The sequence below is a fragment of the Fundulus heteroclitus genome, chromosome 21 (assembly GCF_011125445.2).
Source record: "Fundulus heteroclitus isolate FHET01 chromosome 21, MU-UCD_Fhet_4.1, whole genome shotgun sequence".
Taxonomy (NCBI): Eukaryota; Metazoa; Chordata; class Actinopteri; order Cyprinodontiformes; family Fundulidae; genus Fundulus; species Fundulus heteroclitus.
This window is the reverse complement of record NC_046381.1, coordinates 14,464,124-14,478,244: the sequence shown is the minus strand read 5'-3', so window position 1 is coordinate 14,478,244 and position 14,121 is coordinate 14,464,124. Positions and strand designations below refer to the sequence as shown.

At 40.4% G+C, this 14,121-nt stretch overlaps 2 protein-coding genes across 2 annotated transcripts; one reads left to right on the top strand and one right to left on the bottom strand.

The window, feature by feature from the left end:
- Window positions 1–379: 379 nt before the first annotated feature.
- cops5 (COP9 signalosome subunit 5) lies at window positions 380–6,432 on the bottom strand. The gene is made up of 8 exons (XM_012879536.3): window positions 6,291–6,432; window positions 5,464–5,698; window positions 3,953–4,081; window positions 2,908–2,973; window positions 2,619–2,704; window positions 2,413–2,524; window positions 1,540–1,688; window positions 380–616 (listed from the first exon to the last, which is right to left on the bottom strand). The coding sequence occupies exons 1-8, from the start codon at window positions 6,425–6,427 to the stop codon at window positions 526–528; spliced, it is 1,005 nt and encodes a 334-aa protein (XP_012734990.1). The 5' UTR covers window positions 6,428–6,432; the 3' UTR covers window positions 380–525.
- Window positions 6,433–7,872: 1,440 nt separating this feature from the next.
- LOC105937944 (centrosome and spindle pole-associated protein 1) lies at window positions 7,873–13,288 on the top strand. The gene is made up of 13 exons (XM_036125746.1): window positions 7,873–8,075; window positions 8,187–8,275; window positions 8,363–8,457; window positions 8,606–8,689; window positions 9,927–10,028; window positions 10,204–10,502; window positions 10,631–10,708; window positions 10,919–11,013; window positions 11,126–11,222; window positions 12,463–12,511; window positions 12,606–12,856; window positions 12,941–13,059; window positions 13,221–13,288. The coding sequence occupies exons 2-13, from the start codon at window positions 8,224–8,226 to the stop codon at window positions 13,286–13,288; spliced, it is 1,389 nt and encodes a 462-aa protein (XP_035981639.1). The 5' UTR covers window positions 7,873–8,075; window positions 8,187–8,223.
- Window positions 13,289–14,121: the final 833 nt, after the last annotated feature.

Below are 14,121 nucleotides of genomic sequence, written 5' to 3'. Positions count from 1 at the left end.
CAGCGCCTGAACCGCAGCCGGGCCGCTCAGCCGGCACGTCTACCGCCCAGAGCCCGGCAGCGACGGGGGAGAGAGAGAGAGCCCGCCGGGACGTCCCACGTCCCGCTGAACCTGTGCAGGAGCTGGACATCGTCATTCTATTATGTAATGCTGGGACAAGCTAAACTCAAGTGACTGACCGGTGCAGGGTGGGAGCTAAATGTGACCACGGTGGGTTGTTTAAATGTTTTGCCGTAAAACGTGTTTGATTTAGAGGCCAAATTATACTCTGTGTATTTGGGTTATTTAGTTCATAGTCTACATGAATCAAATGATCTGGATTACATAAAAAAAGAGACACAAACAGGATGGAGTCTTTAATATTTTTTTTTATTTTTTGTTTGGATGTGTTACTGCATTATACTAAATAAAAACAAAACAAAAAAAACTCTAAAATCAAAAATGATGCTGAACTTGGCAGCCGAGATCCCGCTATGGACAAGAAATAATTTCAAAGAACAATCCAGATTGCTTTGTGTTTCAGGTTTAATTGGCAGATGTGTTGATTTGATTGAAGAGTTTATCCTTGATGACTTGGGACATCAGGCCGTGAATTGCCTCTATGGTCGTCTTGCAGCTGAAACAAAGCCGGAAAAATAAAAAATAAAAAATGAAGATCAGAGTTCACCGCGCGGAGCAAAAAAAAGAAAAAAAAAAAAGAGAGAGAGACGGATCATCTCCGCGACTATCCATCCATCAGCAAATATTATCTACCGTTTTACCAACACACAGCTGCAGAACAAATATATAACAAATAGAACTTATACATTTAAATATTTTAAAAACCAGATTGATTGATCAAATGATTTTGTTTGGAGTCATAGGTAATGGCAGCATGCGTTACCTAAGGAAAAGGACACATGGTTTTCAACATCTTTACAAATAAACATCTGAAAAAATAGGGGTTCATATGTTTTCAGCTCACTATGCAATGATAAATTCATTCCAGTGCAACTGCTTGCTTAAAGATGTCCCCTAATTAATGCAACAACACTGAACATCACCCTGAACACAACACCTCCATGGTGAACCATGGTAGTGGCAGCATCATACTGGGGGGATGCTTTTCTTACACTTCAAGCTGTGATTTTATATATATATATATATATATATATATATATATATATATATATATATATATATATATATATATATATATATATATATATATATATATATATACTGTAAAGTATTAATTGTGAGGAGCTATTAAATACATGGGTGCCACAAATTTCACATTGTTTGAAAATACTGTTGAAAGCCATGTATCCTTTTTGTTGCTCTTTACCATCATGTGCTACATTGTGTTGGGTGATCACATCCAATCCCAGTAAATTTAAGAATCATAATCATCTTAATAATAAATCATATTGAAGGCTACAATGTGACACAATATGAAAATTGTATGGGTATGACTGCTTGCGCAGGGCGGTGTGGGTAATTAATGCAGCTCATGTGTAAATTAAAGCTCCGCTCTGAAGTAAATGAGGAAATATCCACCTATCCCGTGTTGCTTTGGCCAGCTTGTCCTCGGATTTCCTGTCGTGCGTGTCCAAGCCGAGCATGAAGCTGCCTCTCCCCAGCTGGGCCTCCGACTGCTCCAGCTTCTCCGACAGGTCGAACACCTGGCCAGTGGTGTAGTCCGAGTTCTGGCCGTCCGGCACACAAACATCCATTTATATATACAAAGAAACCAAACCATGCACAATTTGCCAACAAAAAAAAAAAAAAAAAACCTAGACAACAGATTTGTTTTCCAGAGAGAGAGAACGGCGACTACTCTGTCCGACAAGCTGCTGAAAACACTTGGTGAGCTGCGGTGAATGACTGAAAGTGGTGAAACGTTTGCTTAAGGTGAGGTTATGTTTATAGTGGAGAAGGTAACTTAAACACAATGACTCAGGGGCCCCTCACTGGGAGGGGGGGGGGGGGGGGGGGGGGGGGGAATAGAGACAGTGCAGCTAGTGACAAAGCCTGTCACCCGCGCAGCAGCTCCTTGACATCTAGTCAATTCATCTTCATCCAGAACGTCAAAGAGCTCGCTGTTTGGATAGGCCCGATGTCTTTTTGAGGTATTTACACGGGCGCAGGACAGAGGAACGTCGCCGCGATGCAAATCAGCGTGACGGGCTTTCAATATTTAGGGTGGGAAGGAATCCTCCTCCGACTTTACTGCTAATCCTTATCAAAAAGTTCACTCACGGCTTATTACTAAAGCCAACAAACACGGGGACTTAGCCGATACGCGGTAATAAATCACGACATCACAAGCCGGTGACCACATGTCCGAATGAGTTATAGTCTAATAATTAACCATAAATCAAAATGCCAAACAATTAGCGAGCATTTTGATTCTGGAGGTTGCTTACATACCGTTAGGAGGCTGGAAGAACTTAAGGTATTGACCCAGTATTTATTCCAGAGGAGCTCCAGGAGCTTTCTATCAAGGGAAGACTTGAAGTAAGTCACCTCCAGGGCGTAATACCTACACAGCATACGTCCAGGGGGAAAAAAAATATATAAGCCAGAGCGCTACAATCAGAACGTAAGAGCTACGGTTTAAATACAAACGTACTCACTGTTTGCAGTGCACACCAAAATCTTCTATCTTATTCAGGGGGATTGTCTGATATTCCGACGGTCCCTCATCTGGAGGTTTGTAGCCCTGAAAGGTTTAACAGATTGGCTGAGAAATACGTTTAACCTTACTATATAAGCACAAGACAGTTAAGCGTTTACAGGTAATCCTTTACATTTATAAAAGAAAATAAAACTACTGACATAGATATGAGTTTAAATAGGAAGTGATGGAACTAATTAACTAGAAACACAAGAAAACAATCGCATCATTAAATGCCTTTGCTTTACCTTTGGGTACGTCCTGAAGGCACCGAGGTTGACCTTCCCGGCAGAAATAGTCCGAGTGGGGTCGATCTGCAGAGAGCAGGATACAGTAGAGAGAGGGGAAAACAAAGTCAGAGGTCGGACAATGCCCCCTGGGACCGCTCAAACCGGGCCCCCAGGAGCCTTTCCAACTCCGGCTGTCAGCGTGCTGGAAACGCACACTTCATTACGGGCCGCCGCCAGCATTTACACCAAATGAGGTGTAAACAGCGCGCATGTTTGCAGCCAGCGAAAAAAAAATGAACCAGAACAACATGGAGAGCTGCAACAAAAACAGAAATAAATCTCAGTTACACGTGTGGCTGATGTTTTTTTTCGGGGTTTCTGCAAGTTTCAGGAGCTGAAAGTTAAATCCCAACATGATTTAAAATTTAAAAACCTGCATAAAAGGCTTGAAATTACATTAATTCTACAACTTATTTAGTCGCTTTCTAGTTTAAACAGGACTTACTTGGTCACTTTCAGTACGTCAAATTTATCTTTGCAACACTTACATTTGTGTAGCTGATGGGTATAAAACAAGTTATTAAAAACCCTCTTCAAGCCAAGATAGGAATTTTCCCTATGACCGGCGAGCTTGAAGTGGAAAATATAAAGAAAAGTTGGATTTTAATTGCTCAAAAATACAATAAACCGGATTGAGCCATAAAACGCACAGGTTGGTAGGGACAGCTGAGTATCTGAACTGCTTTGGACAGAGCTCGCCTGCATAGTGGCACCTCCTGTTCAGCCACAGCTTAATGGGAAAAGCTGCTCAGCTGGAGCTGCAAGGCGCAAAATTAACAAATGCCACCCGCAAAAAAAAAAAAAAAAAAAAAAAAACATACAGAAGAAATGATCCAAGAAATGTAGAAATTTAAGATCTGAGTAAATTTATGTCGAGACTTTCTAGTGAACGTTTAAGCATATTTAAGACTTTTATGGTGTAAAGCTAAAATAATTTAATCCAAGAAGTTGCGGATCTTTGTTTTTTGGTAAAATAAATAAAAGCTTGTGTTTTCTTTCTCACCACGACAGCCACAAAAGGTTCCTGAAACTGCTGGTTGAGCATCTGAGTGCTGACGTCTATGCCTGAGAGCCAGCATCCGTAGCCCGGGTGACTGTGGTACCAGCCAATGGCATTTTCCAGCCGGCCCACCTGAGGGAGCAGATTAGATGCAGGGTGTCGAGAACTTCAAGTTACACAAATAACGACGGCGAGACAAAGCTAAAACCTGAAGATTTATATCAGACCAAATGAAAAGTTCTATCTTTGCACAGCCATTGGATTTCTGATAGTGATTTCTAACAGATTATCGTTTTTTGTTTCTCAGAAAAAGGCAGAATATAGAGATATGATGGCATGCATCTTAGGTAAGCTACCTAAAAAATAAATAAATAAATATTTCAAAGTACAGAAAAAAAGTGTCCTAGTCAAAAACATCCATTCAGAGTTTTCTTATGCTGGAACACAATCCAAGAGAGTCCAACATCTATAAGGTAGATTTATGGTTCATATAATCATCCTTACTGTCAATATTCAAAACAACTACACCTGGTGCTGCATTTTAAACATTAGTCTCTAGTTTTATTGCACTGAAGAATCAACAGTATGAATTAATAAAAACAGTGACTGGATTGTTGATTAAAGGGGGAAAAAATAGCAAGGACATAAAAGAGGAGTAGATTAAGCAAAAAAAAAAAAAAAAAGGTAATAGATTACCATTGAAAGGTTTCTGCTCTGATCAGCTTACAAAAGTAAAGTACGAATCAATAATTGTTTAGCAACATCTATGAGACAGAAACTACTTTGGGCAAAAATCAATCTTATTACATTTTTTTAAATTTAAATTTGGATTTTTCTAAATGTTTCTGTCAGTGAATTTCCTTAAAAGCCTTTCATATATCCTGAGGTACCATTAACTATTGAGAGTACTATATGAGAAAATTAAAAAAAACCAAACTCGCCACAGGAAATTGTTGATTTGTACAAAACATAAATAATTAGCCTGTTAACTAGAAGCATCACAATGAGAATCGGATGAAGGACTTAAATAGTCAGATGAGAGATGCTCAAAAAAAAAAAAAAAAAGATTAATAACCATTCACAAACGTTAAATAATAAGTAAAATAAAAGTGTTAACCGCAGCCTGTTTCCCCTTCTGTCTGGCAAATGAAACACACTGGGCAAACAGACAGTGAACTTATTTTGTTATGCTGCAAGACTGATTAATTTATCACAAGGTTCACCAAAGAAATATCTTATTTTCAAGTTTTAGGTTTTTAGATACCATACCCTTATCTATAAGGTAATTATAAATAAATAAATTAAAAAATTAATAAACTATTTCTTGAAGGATAATGATGGCTGGATTTCAGAATCAGACATACTTTTATAATCCCAGAGGGAAATTATAGCACTTCATACACAACACATACGAACAGAAAAATGTTCTAGCCATCCCCAGAAGGTTTTGGTGCGCTACTTTTTAAACCTGCATGCGCCTCTTCATAGATTTTAAGCGGAAGTCCGCTTCTTACCTGCTTGGCGTTTTCAATGTAGGCAGCCATGTATTCGTAGGCCGCAGCCTGGGCGTTGACCCTGGTTTCTGTCCCCTCCACGGGCAAAGCAAAGCTGTCCATTATGATCATGGTTTCTCCGTCCACCTTCCCCAGCATGAGACCCATCACCTCCAGGTTTCCACCGGAGCGGGCGTGCATCACCATCTTCAGCAGGGCCAGAGCTGAGAGCTTGCAGTACTTGAAGTAGTGGTGACTGGGGAGAGAGACACAAACAAGCGTCACATCTCTCTGTGTTTACAGCAGATCTGGTTTAATTCTCGGAGTCCTGCTCCCATTTTGTGCCCATAATAAAACAACATTTCTGACTCATATCACATCCGTTTGTTGTTCTTTGTTTATTTTGGAGATAAATGACCATAAAATATCCATAGATCTTATCAATAAAATTGTATATTTAAAAAAAACCTATTTTGCAAAGGTTGAAAAAAAAATGAGTATGACCCTAGATCAAAAAAACAAAACAAACAAAAAAAAAAAACAATGTTAACCCCCTGCCTCAGAAGTTAGTCACAATATCACATTTCCTCACAGCATCCTGATAAATGTATGAACACAAATTCAAGCCACCGGTTGTCACAGAGAGTAGGAAACAATCCAACCTATAAATAAAGGTATGAAACCTAATAATGATGGCGTTTGTAAACAAATAAAGAACTGCCGTGGACAATCAGCCTGTTAGCCTCGATGCTAGCTAAGCTTTAACTTAACCAGAACAGAATGTATAATTAATCCCAAATGTAGCTGAGCAAATGCTGAGCAAAAGCAGACAACACGAGCAAACCTACTCCTTGGTCCATGGCTTCGCGGCGAGGATTTCCTGCTGCTGCTTTTTGTCGTATTTGTAAATTTCATCGATGCTCTGCACCTCTTGCATTCTGTTGGACAGCTCCCATGTTTTCTGAGCCGTGCTGCTCCCAGCCATGGTCAGTCAAACGTCCGAGTATGATACCAGCCGATGTGGGGAAAACACAAAATTCCGACAATTCCGCTCAGGATAAGAGACTAAACCCGATAATTCTTCCAGGTTTGTTGGGGCCTAACGTCTACTCGCTCAGGAAGCCATGACAGTTGGACGATACCAAGACGACGATAAGAAGAAAACACAGTGGCTGTTGATTCCCACTGTTTCCGAAAAATATTAGTGATTTATTATTCATACATAGTATCATTGACATCCTATTTATAAACTATTTATGTGATTTCATTATAAGTCGGAATAACTAGTGTTTTTATTACTATCGTTAAGTTACAACACACCCCTAATGAATGGTATCGTCCATGGAAGATCACAGCTGACTCTTAGCGATACACTGCCATCTAGCGGCTGTTCTTAAAAACATAAAAATAAGCTTTTTCTTTCTCCTTTTTTTTTTTACTTTGAATTTGTTATGTGTTACTTTACAAATATAGGCCATACGTAATTATATGTATATACAGACAGACAGGAAAGAGGAACATTGACATGCTAAGTACAGTTAAAAATCTAATGGTGGGTCTGTGTATTTATTGACACCTAGTATGAAAATGACTAAACAATTTCATACAGGATCTTTAACAAGCAGTCAGTCTTCACATAGCAACTAGCCTGACCTCCAAACTCACTTCAGCTATCGTTTGTCCCCCACAGAGCGTTAATTTTTCCGTTTATTTATTCTGCAGTTTTGCTTTAAATAGCCAAACAAATCGACTTCCCAAAATTAAGCTTCCACAACCCCTGGTGACATCACATTGGGCACAAGACAGTTGACAATACTTCTTACTTTTCCCCTGGTAGTTCTTATTCTTCATTCGCATGTTTTTAGCAAGTTCCAAAACAAACAAACAAATAAACACAATAATATAAACACATTTGTACCAGTTCAGTGTCTAAGATGATCAACTGTTATGACCATGTGCTGCAGCTTCGACACCCGTCCAACTTGGGGGTCAGAGTGAAACATGCAAGAAATTGAAACATCTTCAAAGTTTGATATTCACAATAAGGTTGCATTTCTACTGGAAATGCACACATATGTGTTTATACTGTCAGTAGTGTATGTAGTGTCCGTGGGTAACATCTTAATTGTCCCAGAGTAACCTAAATTTGAAGCCCGGGTGCTCATTTAGTCAGAAATTATGTTAAAAAACGCATTTGCCACTTTTCTCCTACGTTTTTCCTTTCTTTCTTTCTTTCTTTCTTTCTTTCTTTCTTTCTTTCTTTCTTTCTTTCTTTCTTTCTTTCTTTCTTTCTTTCTTTCTTTCTTTCTTTCTTTCTTTCTAATATATTAATTTATTTAGTTATTTATTTTTAATCAGGCATTTTTTTTTTCTAGTCGCGGTTTCGTGTTAGCAACTGGCACGAGCCCGTCGGGACCGCGTCGCGTCATGGTTGCCCACAGCAACGCGCAACGCTTTGCCCGCCGCGCCTCGGTACAGCGGTTCTGTCCGGTGTTTCCGTCGAGAAAACGGACCGAAAACTTTTTAAAACCAAGAATTTAATTTCACTCAGCCATTATATCAAGAGCCGCGTTTCTTTAGAGCTGACGCGAACGACAACTGGACTTTCTCCGGGGACCATGACGCAGAGAAGTGTGAGAATATTTCCCATCTGCACTTAAACAAAGCAGGCACTTTATAATAGCAATGCTCTGAGATCCAGCAGCGAGTTGTTGACCGTGTTGTTGTGTGATTGTCTCACGCAGGCAAAGACTGCTGCTGTGCAATAAATAAATCTCCAGCATGCCTCCATCCGCCTCAGCAGCACAGGAGACATCCCACAACCTGGACGGAGGTACTGTACAAGTCTCTTCCTGTGTTTCTTGTGGTATTGTCAGGTATAACTTAGTTATAGTGCTTTATATGTTGTATTATTTTCCAGATTCAGGTTTATCTGCTCTGGGAAGAGATTACGAAAAGAAGAAGCAGAAGTTGCTGCTGGAACTGCAGCTGGAGTACAAAGATTATGTTTCCAAGGTCTGATCATTTTCTTTGAATAAATAAACAAATAAATACATAAATAAATAAATAAATGAGGGTTTAACACGTTTAAATTTGATTATTTCTGTTGTTGTTAAGCTAGTGAGGATTCACAGTTCTGTTTGGGCCTCCTTTCTTTCTTCAGAAAAAGGAGAGTAAAGGTCGCGTGTGTGACAGGCAGCATCAGGCTCTCTCCTTACCCGTCGTTGAGGAGAAGATATCAATAAAGGTGTGGGATTGTTTGGTATAGTACATTTCAAGAATCTTTTCAACCACAAACGTCAGTGTAGTTTGTTCGGATTTCATGGGACAGACCAGGGGTCTGCAGCCTGAGGGTCCGGAGCCGCAAGCGGCATAGATATAATAACAGATGCAGGTTTTTGCAGTTTTTATTTGGTTTTTCATCTAATATTTGTATAGAATTTATTTATTTATAACAGGATGACACTAAAAGCAACAGTAATATATTTTTTAATCTTTTTTTCTTGTCGTACAGTAAACGAGAAATATTTGGAACATTTTTACTTTTTTTTTTTTTTTTTTTTTACAAATCTCAGCCTACCAAATGTACCCATCTTTTTTTTTTGGAAAAACATAAATCTTTTTCCAAAAGTTTTATGTTTTTCTTTATTTTGAAACCAAATAAATAAACATAAAATGGTGGTTCTTTAAAAAATGATTCTATAGTAGTCTATACTAGATTTTTATCAAAAATTATAAGTTGTGTCACATTTGCGATTCTAAACGTGTAGCTGGAGTGTAGCATGCATTGGTTCTTTGCTCCCTCAACTCAATTACTCCATCAAACAACATCCCCAGCAATTACTTGCCTTCAATAGAGTCCACCTGTAATTTAAACCCCGCTGATCTGCGGAGGCAAACGCATTCCCACAGGCTGCAAAAGATTAGAGACTGGGGCTGCGGTTCCCCTTCCGGCACGACAATGACCTTAAACATGCAGCCGGGGCTGCAGTGGACTGCTTTAGATTAAACCGTATCCCTGCGTTGGATGTCCTACTCCAGATCCAAATCTAATCGAGGAACTCTGTGGAGATTTAAAAAATACCGTTCCATCCAGTCTGATTGAGACTGAGCTATTTTGCAAAGGGGAATGGGCAACAATGTCTATTTCTTGATGTTAAAGCTGCTAGAGATGGACCCCCCCAAAAAGGTGCAGTTATAAGTGCAGCTAAAGGTGTTTTACTAAGTGTTCACTCAGAGGGGCTGAACATGAATCATATAAGGCACTTTTCTCTTGTTTTTATTTACAAATTAAAAAAAAACAAACATTAAAAGCTTGTTTTTCTCTCCTCTTCACATTTATTCACTATTTTGTTTTGCTCTATCACCTGTAAATACATTAACATATACTGAAATATGGTGGCTGTAACACAACCAAATGGGAAAAACTGTATGAATCTTTTTGCAAAGCACTGAGTGCTTTTTTATTTATTTTTTGGTCACAGGATAGACTGAGAGAAGAGAGACAGAAAGAATACAACCTTTTCCTCCAGGAGCAACCTCAAACCAGAAGGGTAACAAGAGGAGCACCTCCTGTTACCTCTAAGGTATAAAACACTGCAACAAGATCTTACTCAGAACTTCAGCGTTACGCGATACTGAAGATACAGATACTAAGCCATCTCGCCTCTTTAAGATTTATTCCCCATAATTTATCATCTTCAGCCAGAAACTCAAGCGCCCGACACCGTAAACATGTCTAGCCCTGCTCTGTCCTTCCAGAATACCCAGACGGGCGCGCCGCCCCGCCAAAAGGAGAGCCCCGAATCCAGGAGAAACGCCGCCACTCTGACCGAGGCAGGAGATTACAGAAGGAGCCCGGACTGCCGGGGTCATGGCCCTCGGAGGCGGAGGAGGTGGCAAATTCATCAGCCAAAGAAGACACAGAGCTCCGAGGAGGAGCTGAACACGGATGAAGAGGAGGAGGACTTTGATTTCAGACGCAGAAGGAGGCGAGAGAGGAGCACCTATGAGCGGGAGTACAGAGAGGGACGGGGGACGCCAGAGCGCAGAGGGAGAAGGTGCTTCCTTTTTTCTCTCATCCACAATGACTTTGAACCTAAACAGTTTTTGATCATTTCCACAGAATTAAGGGTTAGGTTTCAGCATCCTGATTGCATTCACTTTGTTTATCGTGGTCTCATGGCAGAGCTTTGCAAAACACCAGAGAGATGGAGGCCCTTTCTATTCGAGACCAAAGCAGCAGCGATGGGACCCGGAAGCCAGGGTAAGCAAGCTCAACAGTTTAGCTCTGAATGACTGTTTTAATAAGAATAAAGAAAGCTGCTGCCGGGTAACTGACTGCTTCCTGCTGATCTGCTCCTGCAATGCCCTGATTAGTTTTTCTGACGGTGTGTTTCCCAGCACGGCGGCATCAAAGACATCCCCAGAAACGCTCACAGTCTAAACGAGCCGTGATTTCTCTGTCTTTGCTCAGGATCAGTCCAACGCCCCAGAACGAGAAGACATCGACAAGATCCACACCTCCAACCTACAAGGAGGAGAAAGAATTAGCAACCGGACTCATGATCGGTACGCCCCCCCCCCCCCCCCCCCCCCCCCCCAAACCCTCCTTATCGGAGAGGGATGTGTAATATTTGTAATATTCCCCGGATTACTGATGGATTCTCTGTTGCTGACGCAGGCGCAGTGGAGGAACGCAGCGTCACGCAGATGAAGAAGGAGCAGTATAAGCAGGAACTGCTTCAGCAAATAGCAGAGCGACAGAAAAACAAGATAAAGTTGGTATTCAACAAGGGAATTGTAATTTTAATAATGCCAATCATCACTCTGATGGTTTTAAACAGTATCAGACATCCGGCCAACAGCATGTGAGTCAGCGCTAAGCACGATGATTTCAGGACCTGTGAGAGAGGATAGCAGAAACATTTGCCCTACATTTAATTTAAAATGACATGAACAGTAAATAAAAATAATAATAACGTGTCTATATCAAGCTTTAGAGAGACGCTTTGTCTGGTTTTATAAAGTATTTAAGATTAGGCAACGTTTCAGGGAAACGCTGTGTGGTGAAGGAAGCCTCTGAAGGAAGGATTTGCTAAAAGCGTAACTGAATCTAATCATGAATTATTGGAAGTTTTTGCACACAAAGCCAGTTGTAAATTGTGTTTTCATTCCAAGGGATATTTGCTGTTAATATTAAATTAATGCACATAAGATTTTTGTTTTGTAGCAGGCAAAGCAGGATCAGCATGTTTGCCTTCCAGAAAATACATATTTGTGGAACAAAATGAAATGTTTTCAAAATGAATGAATTAAATTTGATTTCACATTCTCCATTCACCCCCATATTTATAATATTTGGTTTGTTCAACAATTCTTAATAACCAGTAGTGAAAATGGTCAAGTAAGATCATAAGACAACGGTTCGAAAGCAACAAAATAGCAACAGCATCTTTCAGAGCAACATGACATGACAGTGGACGACGCAAAACCTGAGCCTGTATTAAATCATGAACATTACTGCTTTTCAAACCTTTCTCAGTTTGTTGTTTCAGAATCTGTTCACAAAGATTTTCCGATGTTTCGCTGCTCTCTAACGGTTCTGTAAAGACCTGGGAATGAATGGTTTTCTCTGCTGTTGGGTACCGTTTTTGCTGCAACATAAGGGGAAACATAATTGAGATCTGATATATATATATATATATATATATATATATATATATATATATATATATATATATATATATATATATATATACTGCTCAAAAAAATAAAGGACACTTAAAGTTATATTGTGTTGTTTAAGTGTTGGCTTTATTTTTTGAGCAGTGTATAGGGTTTTATGCAATAAATTGGCCAAAAGGGGATCTATGACAGATAGTACATGATTTTCCAGCATACTGCGAGCTGTTTAGGCAGTAAATGGATGTATGATGAACTTGTGAGCTTCCACAGCACTGTATGACGTGACCTTGAGTGTCAACATGTGACGATTTTGTAAATATCTTTTGCTCTCAGGGAGAAGAAAGCGTTGCTGAACGTTGATGCTACAGATTCTGGGAAAGAGGTAGATGAACCGCATTTAAAGAAAAAAGAAAAGGTGATAAAATGCCCTGCAGCCTGGCTAATCGCTCAAACGTGATACATTATTTCGCAAACAGCGGTTGGGCGCCGCACCTCGGGAGCACCAGAGCCTGACACCGGATGTTTTGGATCCTAAATGGGACAATCGCCCTGAAAGCTCACCACACAGAGCTCCTGGACCGAGCCCCCTGGTTCGCTTCGGTCCAGCCTTCAGTCAGCTGCCGGTGAACCCGTTTCCCCCGCCAGGGATGGGAACAGTGCAAATGGTCCCGCCGCTGGATTATTACGCTGGCATCACAGGCATGCAGGGGCCGGTGGGCTTCCCATGGTAGCTAACAGTTGCTTTATTTTATTGATAAACTGAACAAAACGGAGGTGAACAGGGTGTAAATCCTGGGATCACGTTTTGCAGGGTCCCTGTTGTTCCTCCTGTGCCTCACATCGTTTCCAGCCCTGACAGAAGCCAGCATGATGCCGCGTTTTACCAAGAAGGAACCAGATACCAGGATTATTCTTCTGACCAAATCCAGAGTAAAGTATCCAAACCCACTCATGCATGTGCAGTCTTGTTGGTACGATGTGCCGACTGGTTTGTTTACCAGCCTTCAAAGGCCAGTGTCCTGCAACTTTTAGTTGTGTCCTCTGTGCAACACATCTGAGTCAATTGACTAGACGACCTGCTCCGCGTTCAGTCCAGTTCTACAGAGTTCTGGTACCACGGTTTATTACTTCAGGCATGTTTGAGCAGATAGGCTCCTGACAGCAGCAGGGCACTGGCCCCTGAGCGCTGGAGTGAGAGACCCCTTACAATGGCTTCTGTTTTTATTCCTTTTATCACAGTATCTTGCAAAGGTGTCAATACATTTGTGACTTTTTCCCATTTTCGTCACATTACAATCATGAACTTCCTGTGTTCTGTTGAGATTCTATCTGATAGGTTAAACACCATGTTGGGCCCGAAAAGGAAAGTTTGTTGAATTGCTTCAAAGTTTTCTTTTTCACAAATTGAAGTGCCGCGCGTCCAGATCTTCTCAGCTTTGTTTCATTATACCAGATCAGTTTCTTCAGATGGTGGCTTTGTCCTCTACGTGAGTCTGAGTCGATCAGTTTATCACATTTGTGACAAACTATAAAGAGGACTCAGTGATTTAGCCCTTTCTAGATTTGTGGCATGCACATTCTTCCCAGGGTCAGAAAGGTTTTTAGCGTAAACGTGGATGAACACCATACGTCTCAGATTATGGCTCCTCACATTCATCCCTGGCTTCTCCGTTGTGTTCCTTGGTCTTTATGGAATAGGATGGAAACATCATTTATTGTCCCACAGAGGGGAAATCCAGGTGGACCAGCAGCAAAATAACACAGAAATGGAAGCCTGACCCTCTATGAGCGCCTTTACATAAGGTGTTCACTTCTGGAACCACGCAGATTCACACGACAGAAAATAACATGAAAAGAAAGAAAGAGAAATAAAATTCTGCACAGTAAGGGCAACTGTAATAACTAAGAATAAAATACTGGACAGTTATTAAAAGTAGCATACTTAGGATTTAAAGAAATGTGAGTAGGATCATTAAAACTTTTATTTTTTTA

Excerpts from the sequence above, each read along its gene's own strand:
- cops5 (XM_012879536.3), bottom strand. The coding sequence starts at position 6,427 with ATGGCTGGGAGCAGCACGGCTCAGAAAACATGGGAGCTGTCCAACAGA. Across the intron at positions 5,699-6,290 it reads GCGAAGCCATGGACCAAGGA|TCACCACTACTTCAAGTACT; the intron begins GTAGGTTTGCTC and ends CTCTCTCCCCAG. Across the intron at positions 2,974-3,952 it reads AACCTTTTGTGGCTGTCGTG|ATCGACCCCACTCGGACTAT; the intron begins GTGAGAAAGAAA and ends TGCTCTCTGCAG.
- LOC105937944 (XM_036125746.1), top strand. The coding sequence starts at position 8,224 with ATGCCTCCATCCGCCTCAGCAGCACAGGAGACATCCCACAACCTGGAC. Across the intron at positions 8,690-9,926 it reads AGGAGAAGATATCAATAAAG|GATAGACTGAGAGAAGAGAG; the intron begins GTGTGGGATTGT and ends TTTTGGTCACAG. Across the intron at positions 12,512-12,605 it reads CTACAGATTCTGGGAAAGAG|CGGTTGGGCGCCGCACCTCG; the intron begins GTAGATGAACCG and ends TTTCGCAAACAG.